Below are 26,433 nucleotides of genomic sequence, written 5' to 3' on the forward strand. Positions count from 1 at the left end.
TTGCAGAAGATAGAGTTGAGGATCATTAACGCTGAAAGTGAGTCGAGCTGAGTCGAGCTAGATCAAGCTTAATCTTGACTCATAAAAATTGAGTTTGACTCACGACTCAACTCATCAACTCATGAACTGACTCGAGCTCACAAACTAGCTTAAATAATAGGAACATAATTTATAATTCTATATTAATAAATTATAATTTATATATAATATAAGTAAGGATATTAATATAATTTTATTCTAATATAATTTTCTTTCTTCTTATTTTTTTTCATCTAAACAAAAGAAATTTTTTTTTTTTATTTTCTTTCCATTCATTTTCTCTTCGTCCAAACAACAAGTCTACTTCCACGTGAATCAAGCCTTTCTCAAACACGTGTATGGTTCATACTTTCTTGGGAGTTGCCCCTGCTTCCTCTAAATTCTAAAATATCTAATTCCTTATATCAACTTTGTTTTTATTTTTCATTGCTAGAATTGGAATTTGTCAAACATCCAACCAACTTTCATCTTTCAATAGGAATGTGACTTAACAGTGCACATTCAAAAAAAAAAATTGGATCAACATACTCTCTCTGTTATATGCCAGTGCACCAATAACCATTAAACATGACTGAACTGCTTAATTAATTAGCCTAATGTCTTAAAAATGTGTTAACAACCACTACCATCCTTTTTATCTTTTGGATGTGATGTACCATAAATGTAAAACTCCCATATTCAATATAAATACGAAGAAAATTCTGATTGAATGGGTATAATTCAACTCTAAAAATTAGTGTTCGAAAATATATGAACATATATTTGCAAGTGAATGAGTGGTCTAATAATGTTAGGTCAGATAATCTCTGATATTACATTTAAGTTGAAATTGAGTGGGTCTAATTTAACTCTAAAAATGAACTTATAAAGAGAGAAAGATTTTGTATTTATAAATAATTTGAAACTTTATACTTAAGGAATGTGAAACTTGTAATTTTTTTTTTTGAACTAGTGCAATATATTTGAAGTACTTAACTATTATGAGACTTTTAGATCACATATATCCTCTTGAGAAAAAGAAAAGAGAAGGGCCCTTGCAAGGATACAACTGAAGCATGTGAGAAAGGGGAGTTTTTGGTGAAGTAACTATTCTTTTGAGATGAGAATAAATTGCTCCAAGGGCACATTACCGGCCCTAAAAAGAGAGAGTTTTTGTTGGATTAAGGAGAGCCCTCTTTAATATTTTTTTGGGTGAGAGAACTGCTTTACATATTGGGCCTATAAAGCATGGGCCCAAATTAAAGGAAGCGCAAGAGCAAAGAAGTTTCTACTATGGCGTTGGGTACTTGGGTGAGTTGGGTCAAGTCAATGATAAATAACGAAAGAAGGAAGGAAAGTGGAAAGAGATGGGAAGAATGTTACGCCAAGAGTCCAGCGTGGGCCCCGTGGGTAGTATCATACACGCGCCAGCGTTATTGAGATCACTGTACTACACACTACACCCCTATATATAGCGTTATAGCTGAGTGCATAGCTACCACAACACTCTTACACTCACTCAACTCAGAGTAACCACCACAATGGGCGAGGAGGTACACATTTTAAAATTCTGTAAAATAATGAATAATTTATTTTATTGTGCTGTAATTTGAATTTGATGTTGCAGAAGAAGAAAAGCGAGGGTGGAGAAAACAGTGTGGTGTTGAAGGTGGATTGCAGCTGCGATGGCTGCTTTTCCAAGATCAGACACTGCCTCCGCTCTTACCCCGGCGTCAACAATGTCAAGGCGGAGAGCGACACCGGAAAGATAACCGTCACCGGAAAAGTTTCAGATCCCGCCAAAATGAAGGAGAGGCTTGAGAAGAAGCTCAACAAGAAGGTGATTCTTATCTCACCTCAGATCAAGAAGGAGAAAAACAACAACAATGGCGACCATAATAAAGAGAACAAAACCGACGGCGATAACAAGGAGAAGAAATCCAAAGAGAAAGAGGTCAGTAACAGTAATGGTCCCCCTGTGCCAGCCTGTCATTTTTCTACTTTCAATTCAATTTGATTATTATGTTGTAACAGACTCCGGTAATGACGACGGCGGTTCTGAAGGTGGCGCTCCACTGCCAGGGATGCGTCGACAAAATCCACAAAACTGTCTCCAAAACCAAAGGTATTTCTATATCTATACACACACGAATTGATTAATTAATGGAATAATTAGTGTTGATGTAATTTGAATTTGAATTTGAATTTGCAGGGGTGAATGAAATGGAGATAAACAAAGAGAAAGATACGGTGACAGTGAAGGGGACCATGGACGTCAAGGCTCTGGCTGCGAATCTAACGGAGAAGCTCAAGAGGAAGGTGGAGGTGGTCCCACCCAAGAAACCAGACAACAAGGAGAACAATGAAGGCAAGAAGAACAAGGGTGGTAATAATAATAATGAAGAAATGGTGACGATGGAGCTGAATAGAATGGAGTATATAGCAGCTCCACATGTTCCATTTCCATCTGCATATGGATATGGATATGCTCCTGTGGTGCATCCACATCATCATGGCGGTTACAGCTATATGCCTGCGTATACGTACCCGGAGCAGTTTCACTTGCATGCACCGCCACCACCTCCTCATAATATCTTCAGTGATGAGAACCCACATGCTTGTTCTCTCATGTGATCGTCATCGTCACCACGCTTATTATGCTCTTTAGGGATACCCAATAGAGACTCTCTATTTTCCTTTTCAATGCTTGTGACTTGTGATTAAGAGTAACCAATATTCCAAATCAGGATTTGTTATTAGCTATAATGCTATTGTAAATGACCAAAAAAAAATAAAATTGGAGAATCTCTATACTCTTTCTCTCTCCCCACTTCCACAGCTGTTTAATTTGTTAAGAGAATGTAAATTGGTTAAAAAAATATATATAATATTTGGAATCAAATCAATGTCTTGCAAGTTGCAACGGGAAGGTGCTACCAATGTTCATCAAGCTCCGAATCCGATAAATTAAGATACACAATAATAATATTCAAAAAAGGTTATGGAAATAGAGAGAAAAACTATTAGTAGTGAGGTTTTATGTTTGTGAAGAGGGACGAGAATTAGAAGTAGAGAGTAAAATAGAGTTCAAAGTTAATGGAGATTGAAGGGGCATGGCATGTCCTTATTAGGTGAGCAATACGGTTGTCCTTGCTATTTTGCTTTCAAAATTTTGTCCTATTCCTTTGGGGCGAGGGGCCACTACCCTGAAGCCAGGTTCGTTAGTGGATTTTAAAACTGTCCTTTACTCCATTCCCTTGCGCGGTGCGCCTCTCTCTCTTTTACATATCATTCATAGTTGTCCCTATTGGCCTATTCTATCTTTTCTTTTCACACTGCTTTTCTTCCTATAATTTCTTCCAATTTAATTTGGATATTTTCCTATTGCTTTCTAAATGCCCCGCCCACCACTTCAATTTTAAATCATGCAAGCAAAAATAACTTTGGGCCAGAAATTCTCATTTTATCGTGTAAATTAACCTTATGATTTTTTTTAGTCTAAAGAGCAGTTTTATTTGTAAATTTATTTTTAATTGTAAATCGAACACATTCTAATTTTTTTCTTAATCCAAATTAAAAATTAAAAAATGAACACTTTTAAAGAATGAAAGGAGTAAAATTTTATAGTTTTTAATTACTATACTAGACGTGGTAAAATGTAAATCATTGACTTGTATGTATGCTTTAATTAAAGTAAAAAAATTTACCATTTAATGAGATATTCAATAATATGTAGAAACCCAAAATTATGAAAATTTTCAATATTATATATTTATTTTCATTACCCCATCACTCAAGCAATGAATTTGAAGACATGTGAAGTTTGTCCATAAAATTCTCTAGCAAAGTAACATTTCCAGCGTGTAAAATATTTATGAATTTATCGACAAGAAGAAAGACACGGGTGGCATTCAAAAATGGACAGAAATTTATAGATGATGATTATGATTCATTGATTTATGAATGAGATGAACAATTTTTTCCCCTTTCTCCTTTTAACATGAATGAGAAGATTTTATTCTTAGCTACTATTGTAATGTGGTTGTATCATTTTTCTGAATTATTTTAGTCAAGATGTAAATGTACCATACTTCTAACTTCTAAGTATGGCCAAACACGCTCCATATAATATCAACCATATTTATGAATGTCTTCAATATGTGGAGTACATTATAATTTTATTTTCCTCGAATGACCCTTATATAATTAGCACTAATAAAAGTATATAATCAAGTAATTTAGTGTAATGATTATGAAATGACTCGTGAATTGATCTCTGGGTTCGTTTATTATTATCTGGAAACAAGTGAAAGTTGATGAGTTACATTGATTTTTTTAAAAGTGACTATTTACGTCAAAATATTTTTATACAAAAATGATAACTAAGTTTAAAAATGTATTATATTAAATAATTCAATAAAACATAATAATATATATCTAACAGTTCTTACCTATTATTTTCACACAGGGGATTACTTTGGTTTGCATGTGCTACTCATAAGGGATCATGATGGTGCATATGGGTTTTGGAAAAGTATAGGGTACCAACGTATTATTTGTCAACTTATTATTAATAATAATTAATTATTATATTTTAAATACATATATAAGGAGACATATCCAAAAAACATATATATAAAAACACTTTTATATTAAATACAGTTATAAAAAAGATATTTTTATTAGATACATATACTTTTATTAAATACAATAAATTGACAAAAGTTGACAGAAATACTATTAGTAATGTATTGACAGAAGTTGACAGAAATACTATTAGTAACGTAGTGGGATTGTCATTATGCATGGAATGTCTTTGTGCTATTATATGATATATGATGATGCTAAAAGCTTACCTTGACCATCATATCCCCAGCTATTTGATTTTTGTCTAACTTTGTGTGGGAAGAAACAAGAACCTTCATTTCAAAAAGTATTTATCCATACTTATATATGTTAATCACTATATTAGAAAAAGAAAAAAAAAAAAGAAGAATGATTACCTTTCTCTTTAATATTTTATCATGAATATTGGCAGTTCTAACTTTGTGAATGAGAATTAATAAAGACAACCCTTTTGAACAAAACTAGAATATTCTGATATTACTTGCTAAATGGAACTTTGAGAGAGGTTAACCGCAAAATCAAATGATGAAATATGCTATCTTTGTATATTATATAATAAAATAAAATAAAATAAAAGGCGTGCTCAATTTGTTTTCCTCCTATCTTTGAGATTCCATGTCCATGTGATTAAAGTGCATTATTCATAGACTTTTATTTAACCGTAAGCTCTAAGACGTGATGAGCACGCAGCCATGTGAGGATAAATAAGTAAATAACCATCACACATATATATATATATATATGATATCTCAGAAGTTCACAACAATCAAGTTAAAAGTGATACCCCTTTTTTTCAAAAGGAATTATTGAGATACCCCTTTTTTTCCTTAAAGATACAATTCATTATATTTTTATCATAAGTTTTAGAATATACCAAAGGTTTTCTTTTCAGTCTCTCTTCTTTTGTGGCAGTCCTTTCTCCACTTCCTTGATACCAAAATTATTTAGAAGTAATGAAGTCAATTAATTATCTTATAAAACTTGAGAGCAATTAAGCCATCATCATATGTTGAAATTATTATTTGGTAGAAGCAAATGACAAGTCAACAAGACAATTATTTGTAATTATTAGGGAGTTTTGTTTGGTAGAAGTAGTACCACATTTTATCAATGTATTCATAAACAATATTAATTAATTCAACAAATTAAATAATTAGTTTGGTTACTTAATAACGCGGACAAATAATGTTAGACATTGATCACAATGATGGCTACCTTGAAGGTAAGAAATGTCACAGACTCACACAGAAAACATGGTGGTGGAGCATTAAATAGTACTAACATCAAGGAAATAAATAAAATGCACCTTTAAAAAAAAAAAAAAATTGACAATGAAGTGAACTTTATTCATAGTTGATTTTCTCTCTAAGGGGCCACACACTTTAAAGGGTCTGAAACTACTTAGTATTCTTCTTCACTTATAAACGTGTAAATGTAATTTATAAAATTTTAGAAAAAAATGGTTGCGGGGTTACAAGGATTTGTTGTTCATTGTGTTAGCATATGAAACAGAAATTGATCCTTTTTAATTATTATTAGGGATGCTCTCATAAACACCCATAAAACGTTTTTTTTTTTTAATATTTTTTAATAATTAAAATTTAACACATATAATCACTTAACTCAAAATTATATAGTTTTCTTATTAAGAGGAGCTTGTGAACTTTTGCCTCCTTGTCCTTTCTTTTGTGCACAAAGCAAGAAAGCCAAAAAATCCGAAACCTTTTTGCTTTTGCTTTTAACTGTTTCGCCAGTAACAATAGTAATTCATCATAGACAATATTAACTGAAGTTGAAGCCTTTTCATTTTTATCTACTGTACCCTAAATTCTTATTTATATTCATTTTATTCAAATTTTCATGGTGAATAGTGATTGATGAAGAAACAAAATTGATGGCTGAATATGACAATTGTCGAACAGAATCATTGCTTAGTTTTCCTTATCTTCTTTAACAACCAAAGAATCTCAATGGTCGATAAAAATAGCTACAAATAACATAAATAATTGAAACTTAAGATGACTATGGAATTAAGTAACTTGCACTACTAGTTGTGGATTTAATCAGTGTGTGGAAAAAATACCTATCCAATCTGTTATGTTGAACTCGTGTAACATCCAAAGTTTAATGTCATCTCTTCTTTTGCATAAGATCATTGGAGTCCACTGTTATACATTGACTTTAAGTCAAAAACAATTTGTTATACCAAATTAGAAGATAGAGAGCAAAAACATTGATGAAGATAGTTCCAGTTTCAAAAGTATTTATTTACACTTCTTTAATTATTAATATAAATTAAAAAATAAAATCTTTCAAAATACCGCTATCTTTCATAAAGCGAAGTTAATGTCACTTAAATAAATACTAAATAGAAAAGAGCTCATGATTTTTGCCAAATTTCAGAGAAAATCAAATTGCCATTTGAAAAAAAATTAAAGTAATTTCAGCAGCAGGAAGGGATGAAATACAATGCTAATCCTTTAATTTGGAAGTTAAAAAATTTCCATGCTGCCTTAGAAAAGTCCAAGAAAAGTGGTCATGGTCAGTCTTGGCTGGCTCTTTGAATATTATATCAATTAGCAACCTTACAAGTTACAACTAAGTCTGGTCAACTCTATGATTTTTGCCTATAACATATTTTCATGAAAGTCTCAATAAAACTATAAAATTGTGCAGGGTAAGCACTATAAAGTGTAAATTGTAAACACTGAAACTTTGTATGATGGACTTGTTATGATATACATATTTTTTTCCTTTGTAGGTATCATTACCTATTTTTGTTTGGACATAAACTTTTTGAGTGATGCACATACTAAAGTATATGCATGCCAAATGAAAGTAGCAGCCCAAAATACATAACTAAGTGACAAAAATGACAGCATCTAGTACACGTTATTCTGATTTACAAAAAAAAAAAAAAAAAAACAACAGAAGATAGATGTATTTGTATATTCACTATATTGCAAAGATGTTCTTAGTATTGAATCACTGCATTCATATATTATCATTGGCATATAAATACATTCTAATATATTTATAAATATACAAGAGATATTTTAAGAATGGCTAGGAGAAGAATCGTTACCAATTACCATCATCTTCATCTATGAGTTTAACACCATTGTTTTTAAGGGCATTAACAATAACCCAAACGTTGGTTTGGCTCTTAAATCCCTTCTTCTCTATTTCCTTGGTTACATTGAGATGAATTCCTCTCCCTTGTCCATCCTTAAGTTCCTCAACTTTGAGCCGCATGGCCAATACCTCCCCAACAACAGCAACTGCTTTTGCATTGCATGACCGGCCGCACTCAAGCGACTGTTTAATGGAGTGTTCCGCAATGGAGAAGGTTGCTACAATATGACCATAGTTTCTATCCACCACGTTTGTCGTAACGTGTTTTAACGATATGAATATCCTCAAGCCTCAGCACATACCGCTTCAAAACAGTCATTCTTCAATTATCTAATGGCATAGTAAATTAAGCACACAAATTAGTTTAAATAAAAACTAAAGGGAGGATGGAAAGCAATGCTACACATAATGAAAGGAGAAACTAATGTCTTAATTGCAAACATGAAGGATACACCACCAAATCTGAAATTTTACATAAAAGAAAAGATTTATGTATAACGAAATGAAATGTCTCAAGATGCATCACAACATTGAGACGCCAAAATTTAAAACCATGAAGAGCAGTTCAATGAGCGTGACATAACAGAGTAAATATATCAAACTATGGAAATCTCAAATATGAATATAACATGTCACCTAGCTTATGAACATTGTCCAAAGAGGTAAACAAGTAACCAACCTTTAATCAACTTATTCAATTACGTTGAAAAAACCACAGAACTAGAAATCAAGAGATCAAGGAATAATGAGAGTAAGGAACCATTATTTTAAGCAGCAACCATGAGCTCACTAAAACAATAATCCACACAATAAACTCATTTGCGAAGCACATGTAGTTCAGGCATTTCATCAAACATATCATGAGCAAGTAAATAAAATGAAACTCATACCCGTAGCACTTCAAAAACTACCAAAACTGAATAACGAATCTCGAGAATCCGATGGCTCAAAACCCAAAAGCTAGAGATTAATAATGGACCAAAATTGGGCTTGTTCTGGGGCTTAGGCCCAATTTTATGTTATTGTCAATGGGCCTATCTAGAAGTGAAGCCCAATGAAAAAGGCTTTTTAAACTCCACTAGCTTCCTTGTGTCTCAAAAAATCAGAGCTGAAGAGTGGTGTAGAAAGGTGCCACCTCAAAAAGGTTTTGTTGACTTTCACTTTTTTCTCTCACCTGTCACAGTCCCACACGCAAATCTCAAAGCCCAACCTCACTATATAAATACTCCGAAAAACTTGAACAGAAGAAACCTCAAGAACCCTAAATCCAGCATCTACACGCTCATTCGATATTCATTTCGATTTCCATCTCTATCTAGATCTAAATTTTGCATCGAGCTTCAGGTTCGTATTTCCGCGATCTAATCTTTTTCTGGGGAATTGAAGATTGGAAGTTTTTTTTTTTTTAATTTATGAATTAAATTTTTGGTGTGATATGCAGGAATTGGAGATTGGAGATTGAAGATGGTGTCGGACGCAAGCAAGAAGAAGGCTGCGCAGAAGAAGATCGCCGCCGCAGCTAAGAGAGGCGGCAAGGCTGCTGCTGCCGCGGTTGCTTCCAAGGTGGCGGCGGTTGACGCTCATAAGGCGGCTGTTAAAGTGGCGAATGAGATCGCCGACCTTCGTATATCGGATCGTACTTGTACTGGTGTCCTCTGCTCCCATCCTCTGTCCAGGGATATTCGGGTAAGTAACAAACACTAACCAACTTTTCAACCATCAATTTTATTTATTTTTTATATAAAATAATAATTGGAATTTCATGTTTCCTGGAATACGCTTAAAGGAATATTCTGTTTAATAATTAAGCTGTATGCATGTGTCTTGCAGTGTTATTTTATTGTTAATTAATTGATAAAATACGCTTTGGAAGTTTTGAATTATATGGTGATAAGATTCTATCGAGTTTGCATTCTTATAATGTCATGCCTTTTGTATTTTGTGTCTTTCTTTTGTTTTGATTAAAAGGAAATAGTTAACATAAAATGTGAAATTACAAGGAGTGTGGGATAAAAGGAGATTGAAAGAGGTAGATTACCCTGATTTTGTTATTGAAATGTATCCGTGGGCGGTGCATCCTTTAGTTTGTCACTTACACTGTATATATAATTCTTTTATCTTTGATAGAAATTGAAAATGGGACAGAAAACATTTGTTATCGTTTCTCTGAGCTATTAAAAAAGGACCCAGCAACCATTTCGTATGCTGCTTGTTCTAATATTTATTGTTAAAGAATATGTTACATTGAGCTTCTGCTACATGTGTTTCGAAATTTACTTTTAGCAACTGAATGTTGTTTTCAAAAAGTATGATATTTTAACTAGTGTTTTCTATATATTAAAAAAGAAGCACTACCGAATCAGTTAGCTAAACGATGATTTTTTTTTTCTCGACCTTTTAAGAGAATTTTGGCCTGGGTTATTCAGTTGAAACTATTGGCTTACTTGTGTATGCATATTGGCCATTTCTTTCATTTAAAAGGGGAATAGGGAATACATGTCAATAAACCTCATTAATTAATGATGCAGATTTTCTTGAGCAAAATATACCCAAAAAGAAAAAAGTTATCAAGTTTGGTAATGCTTAATTTCTCTAAAACTTGGTAGATATTCCCGGTTTAGTGTGTCTTACTTCTAGCTTATTGTTGCTAGCGTGGGTGCATGTATTTGAGCGCCTAGCCGAGCAGCTGGGTCTGTAGCATGGGCATTCTACCATGTTGGCAGGGTCAATAGCTTGGTTCTCCTTTCTGAATGTAACCAATTACTCACCTATTACAAATTCTTTGGAGGTAGGTAAAATTGTAATATTGTGCAGTAAAAGGACGTTTCTGCATTATTAAATATTAATTAGAACTAGTTGTTAATAAGCTGGAATCATGAGCAGTATACTAATGCATTTCTTTGTGTTTTTATTACAGATAGAATCTCTATCGGTTACATTCCATGGACATGACCTAATAGTTGATTCTGAATTGGAGTTAAACTATGGAAGGTTTGTTGCCTGCCTTCACCTGATAGGCTTAGATATTTTACTGTCTGTGTAACTGGATTCTTACTGATAGTTGCGAGTACTCTAAATTTCTTTCAGACGCTATGGTCTACTTGGATTAAATGGATGTGGAAAATCTACTTTGCTTACGGCAATAGGTTGCCGTGAACTTCCGATTCCTGAGCACATGGATATCTATCACCTTAGCAGGGAAATTGAAGCCACAGATATGTCTGCATTGGAGGCAGTCATAAACTGCGACGAGGAAAGATTGAAGTTGGAAAAAGAAGCGGAAGCTTTGGCTGCTCAGGTTTGTTTTAAGTAGTAAGGCAGCTGACTAGTACCCATTTGTTACGTTATTTGGATGCGTTGCTAACTTTCTCCAGGTGACTTTAATTTCAGGACGATGGTGGTGGCGAAACTCTTGAACGGATTTATGAACGATTAGAGGCCCTAGATGCAGCAACTGCAGAAAAGCGTGCTGCTGAAATTTTACATGGTCTCGGTTTCAACAAGGAGATGCAAGCAAAGAAGACACGTGATTTTTCTGGTGGCTGGAGAATGAGAATTGCACTAGCTCGAGCTCTATTTATGAACCCAACCATTCTTCTACTTGATGAACCAACCAATCACCTTGGTATCCTCCCTCTCCTGCAATAATTCCCCATTTGTCTTGAATGGAGAAAATTTTGTCAGATCGGCTTGTGTTATGCACTAAAATGGTCATGATAATCATATTTCTTGCATTATGTTGGTTCATATTGAAGATTCTCTTGATGCTTTATGTATATGTTTTAGTTGTTGCTTTTAAAAGGCATATGATCATTAATATATCATTTGCATGTTTCATTATCTAATTCATATTCTTTATGGATTGTCTTGTTATATATGGTCACCTTATGGAAGATTTCTCCACCATCTGCTCATGTTATTGCGTAACTTAATCAAATTAAAATTAGGCTTAGGCACATATCTAGTAGCACAGCTGGTACAATATTATTTGAAGGTAGCTAGGTCAAATACTTGCTAATTGTCATACATCAAGTTCACTTTTGTGTATCATTGTTTTGATTGGCGCATATAAATTATTTATCTTTTGTGTGTGCAGATTTGGAAGCTTGTGTGTGGCTTGAGGAGAGCTTGAAGAAGTTTGACCGTATACTGGTTGTGATTTCACACTCTCAGGACTTCCTGAATGGTGTCTGCACAAATATTATCCACATGCAAAACAAAAAACTAAAGCTTTACACTGGTAACTATGACCAGTATGTTCAGACTCGTTCCGAGTTGGAAGAGAACCAGATGAAGCAGTACAAATGGGAGCAAGAGCAGATTGCCTCAATGAAGGAATATATTGCTCGATTTGGCCACGGTTCGGCAAAACTAGCTCGCCAAGCACAAAGTAAAGAGAAAACACTGGCTAAAATGGAACGGGGTGGACTTACCGAGAGAGTGGTTAAAGACAAAGTCTTGGTGTTCCATTTTACTGATGTGGGAAAACTTCCCCCTCCTGTTCTTCAGTTTGTTGAGGTGACGTTTGGTTATACCCCTGATAATCTCATCTACAAGAATATCGACTTTGGTGTTGATTGTGACTCTAGGGTAGCCCTGGTTGGACCCAACGGTGCCGGAAAGAGTACACTACTGAAGCTCATGACTGGTGACTTAATTCCCAATGATGGCATGGTCCGGCGTCACAACCATCTTCGAATTGCTCAATTTCACCAGCACTTGGCTGATAAGCTGGACATGGAGATGTCTGCACTCCAGTTTATGATGAAAGAGTACCCTGTAAATGAGGAAGAGAAGATGAGAGCAGCTATTGGGAAGTTTGGGCTGTCAGGTAAAGCTCAGATAATGCCTATGAAGAACTTGTCTGATGGGCAGAGGAGCCGTGTGATATTTGCATGGCTAGCCTGGAAGCAGCCTCATTTGCTACTCCTGGATGAGCCAACTAATCATTTGGATATCGAGACAATTGACTCATTGGCCGAGGCATTGAATGAATGGGATGGCGGCATGGTGCTCGTTAGCCATGACTTCAGGCTCATAAACCAGGTGGCCCATGAGATATGGGTGTGTGCAAATCAAACTATCACCAGATGGGATGGTGATATCATGGACTTCAAGATGCATCTCAAATCACAGGCAGGCTTATCTGACTGAAGTTGATAGGTGCTGGGGCATGAGCTATTTGGCTCGGATTTGGTGCTGCCATTTGAGTTGCGGAGTTACTCAAGGCTGATGAATGATGATGAAGTTCAATCACAGATTCGGTGCATAAAACCTTGCAATAATTTTGTGTTGCCAAGATGTCTCTTCACCCTCTTAAAATGGCGCTAATATATAGGATACTGTTCTCTTAATATGATTTAATTGCGTGGCTTTTTGCCAGCATGATAAGATGGTATGGTATCTTAAGTATTAGATATGATCCCCATCTGAATCACGCATGCGCTTGTTCTATATATTATATGATATGATAAGATATTATATGTTGTATCGAGATATTATGGTATTTTCTAATAATAACTGTTAGTCTTCGTCCCATCCTTATTGCTGGTTTTGTTTTTAAGGATACAAATGAGTATATTCCTAGGCATTTCCAAGTTTTGCGACTTCATTGAAGAATTTCAAGGATACACTACCTCTAATACATGCACATTGAATTTCAGGATCATAATGTGACATAGCGATTTCAATAACCTATCACCAAACAAATTTTCACATCTAAACAAATGTTCGACCAATAATTTAACGTTAATTGCAAAGACTTCTCATATTTGATCAACGCTTTATAATGTGATATAGTATTTGAACGTACACCATCTTATTAAAGTGAATAATAGCACATCAAAAGTTGAAAGTGCTAACATATTCAAGTCTCAAACCTGACATTGGACAAGGATATAGGCCTTTTCATTCTAGATCAAATCCTCTCTGGCACTGCATATTAGAGAAATACAATTTTAATAGGTGCTGAAACAGAAGCAAAATAGGACATATATGTACTAGGAAAATTTGTCTCCAATTTTCTATATCCATTAGAAAACAAAGCCTATTAAGAAATTAAGATTTATTTTTCATCTTCCTCTTTCTCCACTTGATGATGAGCCAGTAAGGTCTCAATGTCACTAGGGTTGCAAGGAATGGTAATTGCACCATGCTGATCAAAACCATACTCTTCAGCTGCTCTCTCCAACAAACTCAAGAATGTAGAGTTTCTCAAACACCTCAATGGCACCAAGAACCTCTTTGGTCCTTCAACAGTAGCAATCACAGCAAAATGGCCTTCTTTCACAGATGATGAGCTTGGTTTATTATTTTTACCTACTAGTAATAACACAACTTTATGAAGCTTTTCCAACAGAATCTTGAGCTTCAAAATGCCACCACTTAAACCCTTCTTTTTGTTGCTGCTGCTGCTTCTATTTCTTGCTGTCACCTCAGCCATAATCATGATCATGTAATATGATATCTATATATTTGTGCTGTAGTGCACTATATTATATTCCCTTCTAATTGAAATTGTATCTCTATCTATGTATGTATATGTTATTTTTGTGAACTTTATAAGATATATATAAGCCAATAAAAAAAGACATAACAACAGAAGATAATATTGCTTGCACAGTATTGAATATAATGCACAGAGCAGACACGATAAACATGCTACAATTAGAAAGTTAGTAGTAACACATGTAATTGAATCAGAATATGGTGCAATGTATCCATGTCTTTCATTTTATCATGTTAAGAGCCTCTTGTCTTATCTTCCTTGACATGTCATTTCAGTTGTTGCCTATGAAATTATTCATATAAGATTATAATTAATGAGAAAAGCACACCCTCCATGCCACCTTACATTGATTAATAAACATGTTTAATGTTAGTTTGATCAATTGGGTTGATGGGATAGTTCACCAGATGATTAGTCTTAATATGATATAATTGGATATAGCTAATTGTAGGCAGAATAATGTACCTTTAGGCTCATTATTACCAAAGCCTTTGATGGAGCTTTGGTAACACAATAAGTATAACTTAGATGTTAGATTTTCTTTTTAACTCTTCTATAATCATTTACCAAAATAAAAGAGATTTTATCAATAGTTATGTTATTCAGTTTTCTATGACTTACCACCATGAATAACTTCTTAAAGAAGAATTATATGTAGAGAGAAATTAAGATAATACACAAATAATTGATGTTTTAATATCATATATTAAGAGACCTATCAACAATATGGCGGATGAAAATCTTTTTTATATGTTAGATACTCATATGGAGTATCTTCAGTAAAGTTGCTATTTGAGAACCATTAATTGATTTAACATGTATGACTAAATTGTTATCTAATGTCTATCAACTATCAACTGCACATGAAAATAATTACATGTAAATTTTTACCGTCGTATATATTATCTCTCAAATATTTATTTTAAATTAAATAATGTTCATATAAACTTGTCTATGTGTGTGTTTCTTTTGCAATTATATATATATATATAATTGTGAATGAATGGTACAGAAATAGTAGGCACATGTGTATCATTAGGCAAATAGTAGCTAACCCTCCAACTCCAACCACTAAATTCTTATCATGTAGGCTGTTCCCCCGTTAATTTAGGGCAAGAGCCAAGCCAAGATGGTCTTGTTATTTCAGTTTATGCAGGCTTTGTATTGGTAAAATCTCCTCAAAACTAATAATGCTAGCTTACTATAGTTTTTGCATTTTTGCATCAAGTACATTGAACTTTAGACAAAATCCACATATTTATTTGCAGTTTGTATTTTCCTTTTAAATGTAAATTAGATAAAGCCTTGTTATTAGACATTTACATTCTATGGAATTCGAAAAGTGAGTAGTGATGATCAATATCTATATATGTATGTGATTGCTTAATCATACTTCGAAATATAATGCATCTAATTATGAAACAATGAAATAGTCCAAATTTGATAGAACCCCGCTCATACAAGAATGACTCTTAAATTGAATAATGTTTCATTGAATGGAATGCACATATAGTTGCGTGCAGCAGAATGCGAAAGATATTTACTATTTATACCAACTTGAGTTGACAATGCTATCTTATGCCTCATTCATGTATTACTATTTTTAGAAACGCTGAAAGTAACAAAATTGCAATTGTGCTTTGCATACGCTTCAAAATGAATATCATATATTCATAATACACTTGAAGAAAAAAAAAAGAATCATATTATAAATAAGGTTAGGGATCAGAAAACATGAGGATATATGATAGCAATTTTCAGTTTTATTATCCATATTCTCAACAAGTACACACTCTCTCTCCCTCTCGCCTAACCTGTGCAATGCCCGTGAGAAAATTGAAAGAATGAAAATGAAAACTCATTTGATATTCAACTGTTTTCCACACTTTTCATCGTGGCAATCAAAAATGAAAAATTGTGACTCCTATAAATAGCATGCTACCATGTAGGGCATCACCCCTTTTACACTATTCCTATGACTATCATTTCTGTGGAGAGATACAACAATCCTATGTTGGCTATGTATACCATCCCTAACTCTCAAATAATTATTGTCACTGCTGTCAGCATTTGGTTAACAGTTATCTACAAAAAGAATATGCCAAAGCAAGCATATGCTAAAAAATCATCAAGACTTCTGTTGAATAGTGAATACCGCTCATCCAAGATAAACTTCTATTTTTTGGAAGGAAGAAGCTGCAGCATCTACAAGCATAGAAGGCTATAGAAAAATAGTGGTATGAATGCATTGTCAAGTTGTGCTGTGTATGCCTCCAACAAACCACTAACAGTCACAGATAGAAGCAGCGAGAACCAATGCTGCAAAATGGTCAGTAACAAATCGTCAAAGAGAAAGCCAGAAATCCAGAGAAAATATATATATATAGAATAGCAGGCCTCTCTGATTAGCTTTGCTAGTTTATTTTCTTAAAGTAAATGGAAATTCTTGTAGCGGTCAGAGAGGAAGAGAGAGAATAGTACCTGGGTGAAAATGTATCCACTTGATGCTAACAATAGAAGGAGTAACCAGCAAGAAGCTAGAACAGACGTGATACCAGCTGCAGTACCTTCAATTGTTTTCTCTGACAAGTAGAAAAAGCTGCTATTCATATCAAATCATATAACGCAAACAGAAGTTAAAGATCATTAAGAAAAAAGAATACTTACTGCCAGTTTTACTCCACCTTAGAACACCATACTTGTGCCCGATTAATGATGCCTGTACAAAATAGCCAAAACTAACAGCAACTGAACAACACCTTTTTGCATTATTTAGTAGTAGTAATAGTAGTAGTAACAACAACAACAACAACAATAATATTAATAAAACACAATTTATTTATCCTTCATAAAGCAAAATCAATAACCATGTAGGCCAAATATCACATATTTCAGAAACAAAAATATTACCATTGTATCTCCAATTCCTAGACTCAATATTCCCGCAAAAGGAGCAAGGGGTCGATCATTGTAACCAGAAGACAACCAAATAGGAAGTGCACATCCCAGTAAAAGTGAGAAGTGGCTGAGAAAAGAAAGTTCATCATGAAAGGGAACCAGATGGAACTAATGTTCATCATAAATATATGCTCTTAAATTTGATTTAAACAAGAAAGAAAGTGTAAAGTACCTGACAATTAGAAAATCAGAATCACGGTGATCAGTGAATGCATTCATAAACTGATGAATTGGTTGTCCCAAAGGCCAGATTCTCCATATCTGGGTCAAAAAATATCAATGTCAAAGCAACTAACGAGAAACAAAAGTTGTAAAACCAATTAGCCTGCTTTGAATTGCTTTAGAAAACTAGATCATATTTGTTGGTGGTGATTTTCAATGTAACACTTCAGGCAAATGAAAGAGTAAAAAGAAAAAACTTGTGAATATCAAAGCGTTTCAAAATTCCAAAATCCAACATGAACAAATATCCAAAATTCCCCCTTACATTCTTTCCAGGTTGACCGTTAACAATACATGGATAATGGATTATTGCACATATGCCTCACAGGACCTACAGCCTGCCCAACTCAACCCTTAGCCACATACAAATATACCCAAAATGGTTGGTTGATTTCAATTTCATCACATTAGTGCAAATCTATGCTACTATGGGTTTAGAACCAGATTTCTATGGACACTTTATAAGAAACTATGATCAAGAAACATGCCAATTCAAAGTATAAAGTAACAAGTGCTAAGTATGCATCTAGGGATACTTACTCGAATAATTTCTAATGTCAAGAAAACTGCCAGAGCTGCACCAAAACCCAGATCAAGAAACTCTGGCTGAAAGCAATGAAACAGTGAGAAGTATATATTTTGTTGGAATATATATTACTGCCTAACCTAGTAATGATCACACAGTGTGGGTGTAAGAAGAATATATTATTAGAATAAATTTGGCATTGCCACTCCTTCACTCAAAGTAGGAAATAATGCAATGGACTTTTGTAAATAATAAATTATATCTCAAATCACCTGTAAGATAAGAGCAGGTACAAACATCAAGACAGCCAATAGATGGTAGTATTTCCGCAGAAGAATTCTCTCAACCCTACTGTTCTTGGAGATGTCATAGACATATAACACAGAGAGACATATTACACAAACCCAATAGATACACAGTGATAGTCTTTTGAATGGATCTGACAAAACAAAGGATAGTACCCTGCAAATAAATGTTCCAAAATGATAGTTTATTAATCATACAAAACAGGGAATGGTAATGATATAATAATGCAGTGATATATACAATGGCAACAAACAAAAGAAATCATATTGAATACGATATCATACCAGAGAATAGGATGCAGATGAAATTCATGCACAAACTGCATCCATAATGGTACAATCCCAACCATGACCAATACAAAGAGAGAAATGAAAATAATTGATCTTCTAATCTCACAGTATCTTTTTGACTCAGCAGAAGCTGTATTTGTGGACCATTCCCATACACGAAGAATATATTTGAAAGGTATTGGATATAGCAGAAGGCCAAGCAGCAGTCCCTGTCAGAACAGTAAACTAACTTACTGATCCAGCTTACATTAACAAGTTACACGAGTTAGCTCATACCTGAATAATGATGCCTATCTCACTTCGACTAGTTTCATACTCTGCAGTGACCAAATCTGATGACATCAGTAGTCCACATAGCTGTTCAAAAGGTAATCACCAACTAAATCCATATCCATCTTATCCATCTTATACCACTAGAAATGAGATAAATGCGTAAAGAAACACTAACCCTCATAACAGTAAGCAACAGCATGTCACCAAAATAGAGAACAATACCAGCGGTCACCAAAAGTACTTCCCCTGGAAAAAAGAGGGGAAACTCTCATGATAAACAAGCAGTCCAAAAAGTAAATAAATAAAAAATTTCCAGATTTCAGATAAGGCTGTGAATGAACTGTTATTGACCAAACAAAAAAGCAAAGTTGCAACGATCCTGAATGATTCAATGGTGTTTGATTTCAATAGCTATAAAAGGTCTAGATGTATCAGAGTTCGTAAAACAGACAATGCACTCATGTTCAAAGTAAAGTGACCACTTTAACAGTAAAATGAAAATCCCATGCAGCTAGAAGAGCAGATGGCTAAGACCACCAGCATAAATTTCACTTTGCAACACATACCAATGGAAGCACAAGATGGAAAAGTTCCAAGAAAATGCTGAATTAGCATCACTGCTGCCAATCCATGACCAAGGACCCATGACAGCTTGAATGCAAGTTGCAAACCTGCATAGAAGACAATTTTCCTTAACTGAATTGAAACAGAAAAAATCACAATGTTTCTCTTCTTATATAACAATAGCGCTCGGCTCAATTCAACAAGAATGCAGAAGCCCAAGTCCGAGCAGTTGCTCATGAAATATGAAAAATAGAAGGGGGCATACACAACTCACCACTTTGGGAGGAGGTAGAAGCAAGTGCCAGAACGCACAGTGAAGCTTGCAAGAACAAGAAGCACAAGCCAAACCCTAAACCCCAATCCTTACGCGAAAGCGGAGTGCGGTGCAACAGAACAAAACTGAGGAACACGAGCACCACGAAGCTGGTGGCAGATGTTGCCCAGTATTGCAATGTCGTATAGTGAATCTCTACATACATGCAAAAATAAATAAAAATTCACCAAATGACAAATCAAAACAAAACAATCATCATCATCATCATCATCATACTAAAATGCACAGAATTGAAATTGCGAAAATATAGAACCTTGAAGATTAACTTGTGCCAATGAGAATCCTCTTGATAATTGCGTCAATTTGGAGAGTAGAAGAGCAGGGAGAGTCACGGCGCCGAGGAGGATTCCGGAAGAAGCACCGCGTCTGAAACGAATTCACGAGAATTCGGTGGGATGAGAAAAAAACAACAACGGAGAATCGCGAGAATTTGGATGAAATCGAGAAATTGAATAGAAACAGGTAGGTACCTGGTGCGGAAGAGGGAAGAGGAAGAAGCGGCAGCGTCGTAGCTGATCTCAATGAAGGAGGCTGCGAGGGCGAGGAGAGAAAGAGGGACGCCATGGGAGAGTAAGAGAGAGAAAGGGAGAGAGAAGAGTATATGAGCGATGAAGAATAGCACAACGGCTCTCTCGCCATTAAGAAACGACGACGAAGACGTCGTCGTTGACATGGACAAAAAAAATTCAGAAATAGAATCCAAATCAGAAGTTGAAGTTGGAGTTGCAGCTCGTAGCTCGCAGTGATGATATTAATGAAGGTTTTTTAATTTGTAGTATAGATAGAAATATGTCATTAAGATGAAAGGAATATGAATTTTGATATGAAGTATGTTTGGTGGGAATTCAGAACTCAGAAGCGCGTAGTTCGTTAGGAGGGTCCACTACTGTGGGCGGGTAGAAACTAGAGACCACATTACACGTCACAAATCCTACGTGTTCTCATCTCATAGGTGCTCCCACGAAGACCTGGACTGGCCCATTATTTAAAAGGCCTGACCCAATAAAACTATCAGGAAGGGAAAATCTCCAGACCCAAAAAAAAAATCCCAACTAACCAACTTAATTAGTTATCAGCCTGCAGATTAAATCATGGTCATCTTCAATATAAGGAAAATTATAGCACATTTTGACGGTTCCACTGTAGAGAAGATTAAAAGGAACCCCAGTTAGCATAATTAATAGAGAAGACAAGCTTATTTGGCCGCACAGATTGAATGGAAAGTATGGGAAAGGATTACATATACTACATTAGTAAAGCAAGAAATCAAATAATTCACCAGAAAACATAATTAAACTCAAACATGGTCATATTGAAGGCTAGATTACTAGAGCATGAGCATGCAGAGACAGCTGCTGAGAAATTAAATGCAACAACACATACTACAAGAATAGGAGAAAGAAAAATTACCTGGCATCCACCACCCAAGGATTGGATAAAATGCAACAATGATGCTACATTTCAGAGAGAGACAGCAAGCGGAGCCATAGCAGCAGTGTTCAGAGACCATCCAGGAGGAATCACAACTCTGCAGGACATAATTTCATAGACATAGGAGGGATACAATTTGAAAATCATAGAGCTGTTCGGATCAATCAAATATTGGAAGCCGAAACAATACCATGGATCCAATTTGAGGCGCGGGGATTCGAGATTTTGCAAGAGCTCCTCATTGCTTCTAGCATCTCGCAGGGGTACAGAAGAAGGGCATCAATTAGCTTCACAGTCCAATGAATCCTCATAGTTGGTGCTGCATCATTGGAGGGGTCGCGTCTGCTATCCTCATTCAAGACGGTAAATTGGAGCACAAGCCGGGGAAAAAGAAATAGATTGAATGAATTAGGATATTTAGATTGGGCTGGGGTTGGGCTGTATTGTTCTTTTGGGTAGCTTGGGCCTTAATGGCCCACGTCCAAAAAAATCATGGTCATCTCTACTTCTTTGCTAAATTCAACCTAATATTGTACACACAAAAAGAAAAAAAATCAACCTAATATAAACTATTAATCTAAATAGTAATTTACATATAAATCTAATTCATGAAATTTACTCCTTATGTTTACAAATTCACTCTGAAGATATATGAAAGATTTATCTAAATAGTACACTGATGCATGTTAATTCGAACGACGACCTTAATTAGTATTATTTGTGTAGTAGGGTAAGATATACAGTGGTGGCGGGAACAATAATAATGGCTTTATGTGTAGACAAATCAATGTGTTACATCATTCTCATACAAATAATGAGAAAAGTCAAAAAGAAATACTGTTACGAAAAGATCAGATATATCGATATCATGCACAAGTGCACAACACTCGGCGAATGGTTACGTTAAAATAGTATATATAACCTTCTTTTGTTTGATTTGTTGAGAATTCTTTTTTCTTTTGGTGATTAAATTGTTATTTCTTGGTCTTTTCTACCTTGACTTTTCAAAATGAACATGTATATCTGCTATCTGATTTAAGAAAGGAACCTCCAGTCGCCAATGAGTAATAGTTCAAATGGCATAATTTCTCTATACTCATCTAAGAGGTTGCGGGTTTGAGTCTTCGTATCTTTGGTAAAAAAAAAAAAGGAACTTGCAGCCAGCATAAATATTTGAATTTCACCGACTATATATTATAAACCTAATAGATGTTGCTAAATTCTTTATCCTAGCAGAATCATATTCATTGAGATTTAATGATGCAAATTTTGTTGTAAAGTTATCACAATTCTTGATGATTAAGAAATTAAATACTTTTATAAAATTCAAAAATTAATAATTTATTTCATAGGTTACTTTTCCTTAATTAAAATGGACTAAGTTTAAGTGGTTTTTTAACCTTGATATAGAAAATATTTAAAATAAAAAGTAGAACAAACCAAGTGTAGAAATGTTATTTATTGTAAGTTTCCATCATTATTTGTCTTAATAATAAAACAATAACATTGTTTATATTGGGTCCCTATAAAAATGAATAATTGGATATCTTTAATTATATATGTCTAAGATTTAATGACATGGCTTATTAATTCAAACTTCCAATATTTAAAATTATTTTAACTATATTTAAATTTTAATTAAAAAAATTTGTCATTACNATATTAATAGAAAAAAATAATATAACATATATTTTTTTACTTTTTGGTGTCTCATGTTAGAAAATAGAAAGGATAACATTACATTAAACAATACATATCTGATCCCAAATTAACTTAAAAGTGACATCTTATGTCAAATCCTACTATTGCAATAAATATTAAATATTCTAAGTTACTAGTGATGATTATCACTCTATTTAGGATTATAAGTTTCTCATATGTTCTTCTTCACTTCACACTAATGACTCAGCGAAGATTATTATGTCCTTAAAATCCCTTCAAAATTTCGAAAGTGATCCATAAGGAACAAAAGCAAGTCTTCCATGGCAGCAAGAGAGAAGAAAGGCCCTCATGCCATACTCATAGCTTATCCACTTCAAGGCCACCTCATCCCTTCAGTGCACCTCGCCATCAACCTCGCATCACGAGGCTTCACCATCACCTTTGTCAACACCCACTCCATCCACCACCAAACCACAAAAACCATCAACGGCAACCGCAGCGGCGAAGACATCTTCGCTGCCGCACGTGAGTCCGGCCTCGACATACGGTACGATACTGTGTCGGATGGCCTCCCCGTGGAGCTGGACAGGTCACTCAACCACGACGAGTTTATGTCGGGATTGGTGGACCTGATGCCAGCCCACGTGGAAAAACTGGTGGCGAAGATCATGCAACAATTTTCGCCACCTGTTACATGCTTAGTGGTGGACACTTTCTTTGTATGGGGATCACCCATAGCCAAGAAGTTCGGCTTGCTTTGCGTTTCGTTTTGGACAGAGCCTGCTTTGGTTTATACGCTTTACTACCACATGGATCTTCTTAAGAAAAATGGTCATTTTGCTTGCCAAGGTAATTATTATTATGTTTTTCTTTTTCTTAATTTACCTCTGGAAAATTATTTAATCACAATTTACAAGTCTTTCCCATCTTATATTTTGAATAGGAGAAGTTTAGGCCAGCAACTTTATTAAATTTTGACCAGCATATTGTGATTAAAGAAAAATGAGTCATTGAATAAAATTTCACACTAATTTCACACTATTAAAATTATCATTAATAGCTATTTGATGGCTACAAATCACAAAAGTTACTGTCTCCTAACACTCCTCTTTTAAATATATAGATAGATAGTACAAAGTTTCAATTATTGTAAATTAAATATAAAAAATATAACCTCAAGAAATTTTGTTAAGATACATATCGTATAAATATATTATTTAGAGAAATGTGAGCGGGGAAACAAATTTTTTTTATATCAATATTGGCAAATATTTTAGTCCAACACCTTACTTGTATCTATTTTTAGTATATGCGAAGAATGTTTATTTAACTACTTTTCAGTTGTTTGATATTAAACTTTGGAAAAAGAACATTTTTAATTATATAATGAGTTGATATACTTGATACAAACATATATATCTTAGACTACTATAGATGAATTTAAAAATAACACCGAGAGAAATCCTGAAAAAAAAAAAAAGGAAAGCAACCGTCGTAGTGGTGGACGAAGGTGTTTGATTTTATCACTTGTCAGTTGTCACTTCCATTTTTATTGTCTCTAGCTATCACTCTATTATTATTATCTTCAGCTGCTCTTTAATTATTTTCTATATTTTGTCTGTTTGCTTGCAAGTTCCACCTATATTGAGCTTCTGCATGTATAAGGTTTATTTGTTTATGCACACTACACATCATGAAAAAACGACACGTAGATTTTTTTTCTTCTCGCTCTCTCATGTCAAAAGCATCTGGAATAATTCAGAATATTCATTATTCAATAATAGTGAGACCATAACATAAAGTGGTTAATTAATTATTAGTTTGTTAACCTTAGTCATAACATCATATGAGGTCATCATAATTTTTAATTATCTTTTCCTTTAATTTTTTATTTTTCATATCCAGATATTAGAAAAGACCCAATTGACTATATACCTGGGTTGAAAACAATTGATCCAAAGGATCTCACATCATATCTTCAAGACTCTGATACATCATCAGTGGTGCATAAATTGATCTTCGCAGCATTTAATAATGCTAAAGGTGCAGATTTTGTGCTATGCAACACGGTGCAAGAGCTAGAGCCACAAGTCATAGAAGCCCTACAATCTTATAAACCATTCTATGCAATTGGACCCATTTTCCCACTTGGGTTCACCAATGCCACCGTGCCAACTAGCCTATGGTCAGAGTCAGATTGTACCCAATGGCTCAATTCCAAGCCTCATGGTTCGGTTTTGTATGCATCTTTCGGTAGCTATGCCCACATCACAAAAAGTGGCCTTTGCAAAATTGCAAATGGGCTTTTGATTAGTAAAGTGAATTTTGTTTGGGTGCTCCGGCCCGATGTTGTGAGCTCGAATGATATCGACCCGCTACCCGTTGGATTTAAGGAGGCGGTTTGTGACCGTGGGATGATCATACCTTGGTGTAGTCAACGGCAAGTGTTGACTCACCCGGCAATTAGAGGTTTCTTAACTCATTGCGGTTGGAATTCTATATTAGAAGCTATTTGGTGTGAGCTTCCACTATTATGTTTTCCTTTGTTGACGGACCAATTTACCAATCGGAAATTAGTGGTGGATAATTGGAAGATAGGGATTAATTTGATTGATCGGACGGTGATCACGGAGGAGGAGGTATCTAAAAATGTGAACCGTTTGATGGATAATAAATTAGGGAGTCAATTGAAGGATGCAATAAGAGGAATGAAGAAGAAGCTAGAAGATGCTTTGAGTCCCAATGGATCCTCTGAGAAAAATTTGAAAGCCTTCGTCAATGAATTCAAGCCCAACGCACAAACTCAATGTCTTTGAATCATCACTACTTGTCATATAAAGAAAAATAAAATAAAATGCCACTAGTCTAGTAGTACTTTAATTTCTAGATATGTGGAATGTGTATTTCATATATATCTAAAAGATTTTGGTCATGCTATAGAGAACTCATGCATATGCCTTCAAAATACATGGAGTAAAACGATTGCATAATGAAGACACCAAATATAAAAATAAGATGATTATTATTATTATTAATAAGTATTTCTATAAAATGGCTAAAAGAGTAGTTTGTTTTAGTTTCAGTAAGTATATATATACTTCATAAATAGATGAATATTGTTTACATTTTTTTAAAAGAAAGAGGGATGCATGCTATTTTCTCTAAAAATAGCATAATATGTTATAAAGATGATGATGCAACTATATATAAACTTTTGATGATGACGTTGTGTATTGTCACTATATGATGATAACGGCATCAAATTAATTAAAAAAACGATGGAACAAATTATTCTTATTTAATTAATTTAAATATCAGTTGTTTAAAAAATTAAGAGAATTGTAATAAATAGATGTTTACATTTTTTTAAAAGAAAGAGGGATGCATGCTATTTTCTCTAAAAATAGCATAATATGTTATAAAGATGATGATGCAACTATATATAAACTTTTGATGATGACGTTGTGTATTGTCACTATATGATATATGATGAATCAAATTAATTAAAAAAACGATGGAACAAATTATTCTTATTTAATTAATTTAAATATCAGTTGTTTAAAAAATTAAGAGAATTGTT

General features: G+C 34.3%; 5 protein-coding genes and 1 pseudogene across 6 annotated transcripts; 3 read left to right on the forward strand and 3 right to left on the reverse strand.

Annotated features, from left to right (window-relative positions):
• Positions 1,396 to 2,842, forward strand: LOC107629259 (heavy metal-associated isoprenylated plant protein 3). The gene is made up of 4 exons (XM_016332003.2): positions 1,396 to 1,571; positions 1,646 to 1,972; positions 2,053 to 2,143; positions 2,231 to 2,842. The coding sequence occupies exons 1-4, from the start codon at positions 1,560 to 1,562 to the stop codon at positions 2,650 to 2,652; spliced, it is 852 nt and encodes a 283-aa protein (XP_016187489.1). The 5' UTR covers positions 1,396 to 1,559; the 3' UTR covers positions 2,653 to 2,842.
• On the reverse strand, positions 7,576 to 8,098 carry LOC107629258 (annotated as a pseudogene).
• Positions 8,967 to 13,317, forward strand: LOC107629257 (ABC transporter F family member 1). Of its 2 annotated transcripts, none has more exons than XM_016332002.2 (6): positions 8,967 to 9,123; positions 9,221 to 9,465; positions 10,697 to 10,770; positions 10,867 to 11,077; positions 11,170 to 11,404; positions 11,876 to 13,317. In XM_016332002.2, the coding sequence occupies exons 2-6, from the start codon at positions 9,244 to 9,246 to the stop codon at positions 12,931 to 12,933; spliced, it is 1,800 nt and encodes a 599-aa protein (XP_016187488.1). In that variant the 5' UTR covers positions 8,967 to 9,123; positions 9,221 to 9,243; the 3' UTR covers positions 12,934 to 13,317. The 2 variants fall into 2 exon arrangements, with proteins under 2 accessions (XP_016187488.1, XP_020973425.1); XM_021117766.1 differs by lacking the exon at positions 8,967 to 9,123 and adding an exon at positions 10,431 to 10,567 and having other exon boundaries at positions 9,331 to 9,465.
• Positions 13,844 to 14,221, reverse strand: LOC107632377 (auxin-responsive protein SAUR50-like). The gene has a single exon (XM_016336062.1). It carries the CDS (start codon positions 14,219 to 14,221, stop codon positions 13,844 to 13,846), a length of 378 nt encoding a protein of 125 aa, XP_016191548.1.
• LOC107629256 (dolichol kinase EVAN) lies at positions 16,033 to 21,541 on the reverse strand. Its single transcript, XM_016332001.2, has 16 exons — positions 21,382 to 21,541; positions 21,171 to 21,288; positions 20,231 to 20,900; positions 20,014 to 20,126; positions 19,701 to 19,895; positions 19,429 to 19,533; positions 19,038 to 19,108; positions 18,866 to 18,946; positions 18,584 to 18,798; positions 18,266 to 18,455; positions 18,008 to 18,073; positions 17,418 to 17,506; positions 17,198 to 17,312; positions 16,955 to 17,006; positions 16,769 to 16,869; positions 16,033 to 16,606 (listed from the first exon to the last, which is right to left on the reverse strand). Exons 3-16 carry the CDS (start codon positions 20,431 to 20,433, stop codon positions 16,493 to 16,495), a joined length of 1,710 nt encoding a protein of 569 aa, XP_016187487.1. The 5' UTR covers positions 20,434 to 20,900; positions 21,171 to 21,288; positions 21,382 to 21,541; the 3' UTR covers positions 16,033 to 16,492.
• LOC107629255 (UDP-glycosyltransferase 86A1-like) lies at positions 22,919 to 25,790 on the forward strand. Its single transcript, XM_016332000.2, has 2 exons — positions 22,919 to 23,702; positions 24,759 to 25,790. The coding sequence occupies exons 1-2, from the start codon at positions 23,174 to 23,176 to the stop codon at positions 25,667 to 25,669; spliced, it is 1,440 nt and encodes a 479-aa protein (XP_016187486.1). The 5' UTR covers positions 22,919 to 23,173; the 3' UTR covers positions 25,670 to 25,790.

Source organism: Arachis ipaensis, chromosome B03, assembly GCF_000816755.2.
Source record: "Arachis ipaensis cultivar K30076 chromosome B03, Araip1.1, whole genome shotgun sequence".
Classification (NCBI taxonomy): Eukaryota; Viridiplantae; Streptophyta; class Magnoliopsida; order Fabales; family Fabaceae; genus Arachis; species Arachis ipaensis.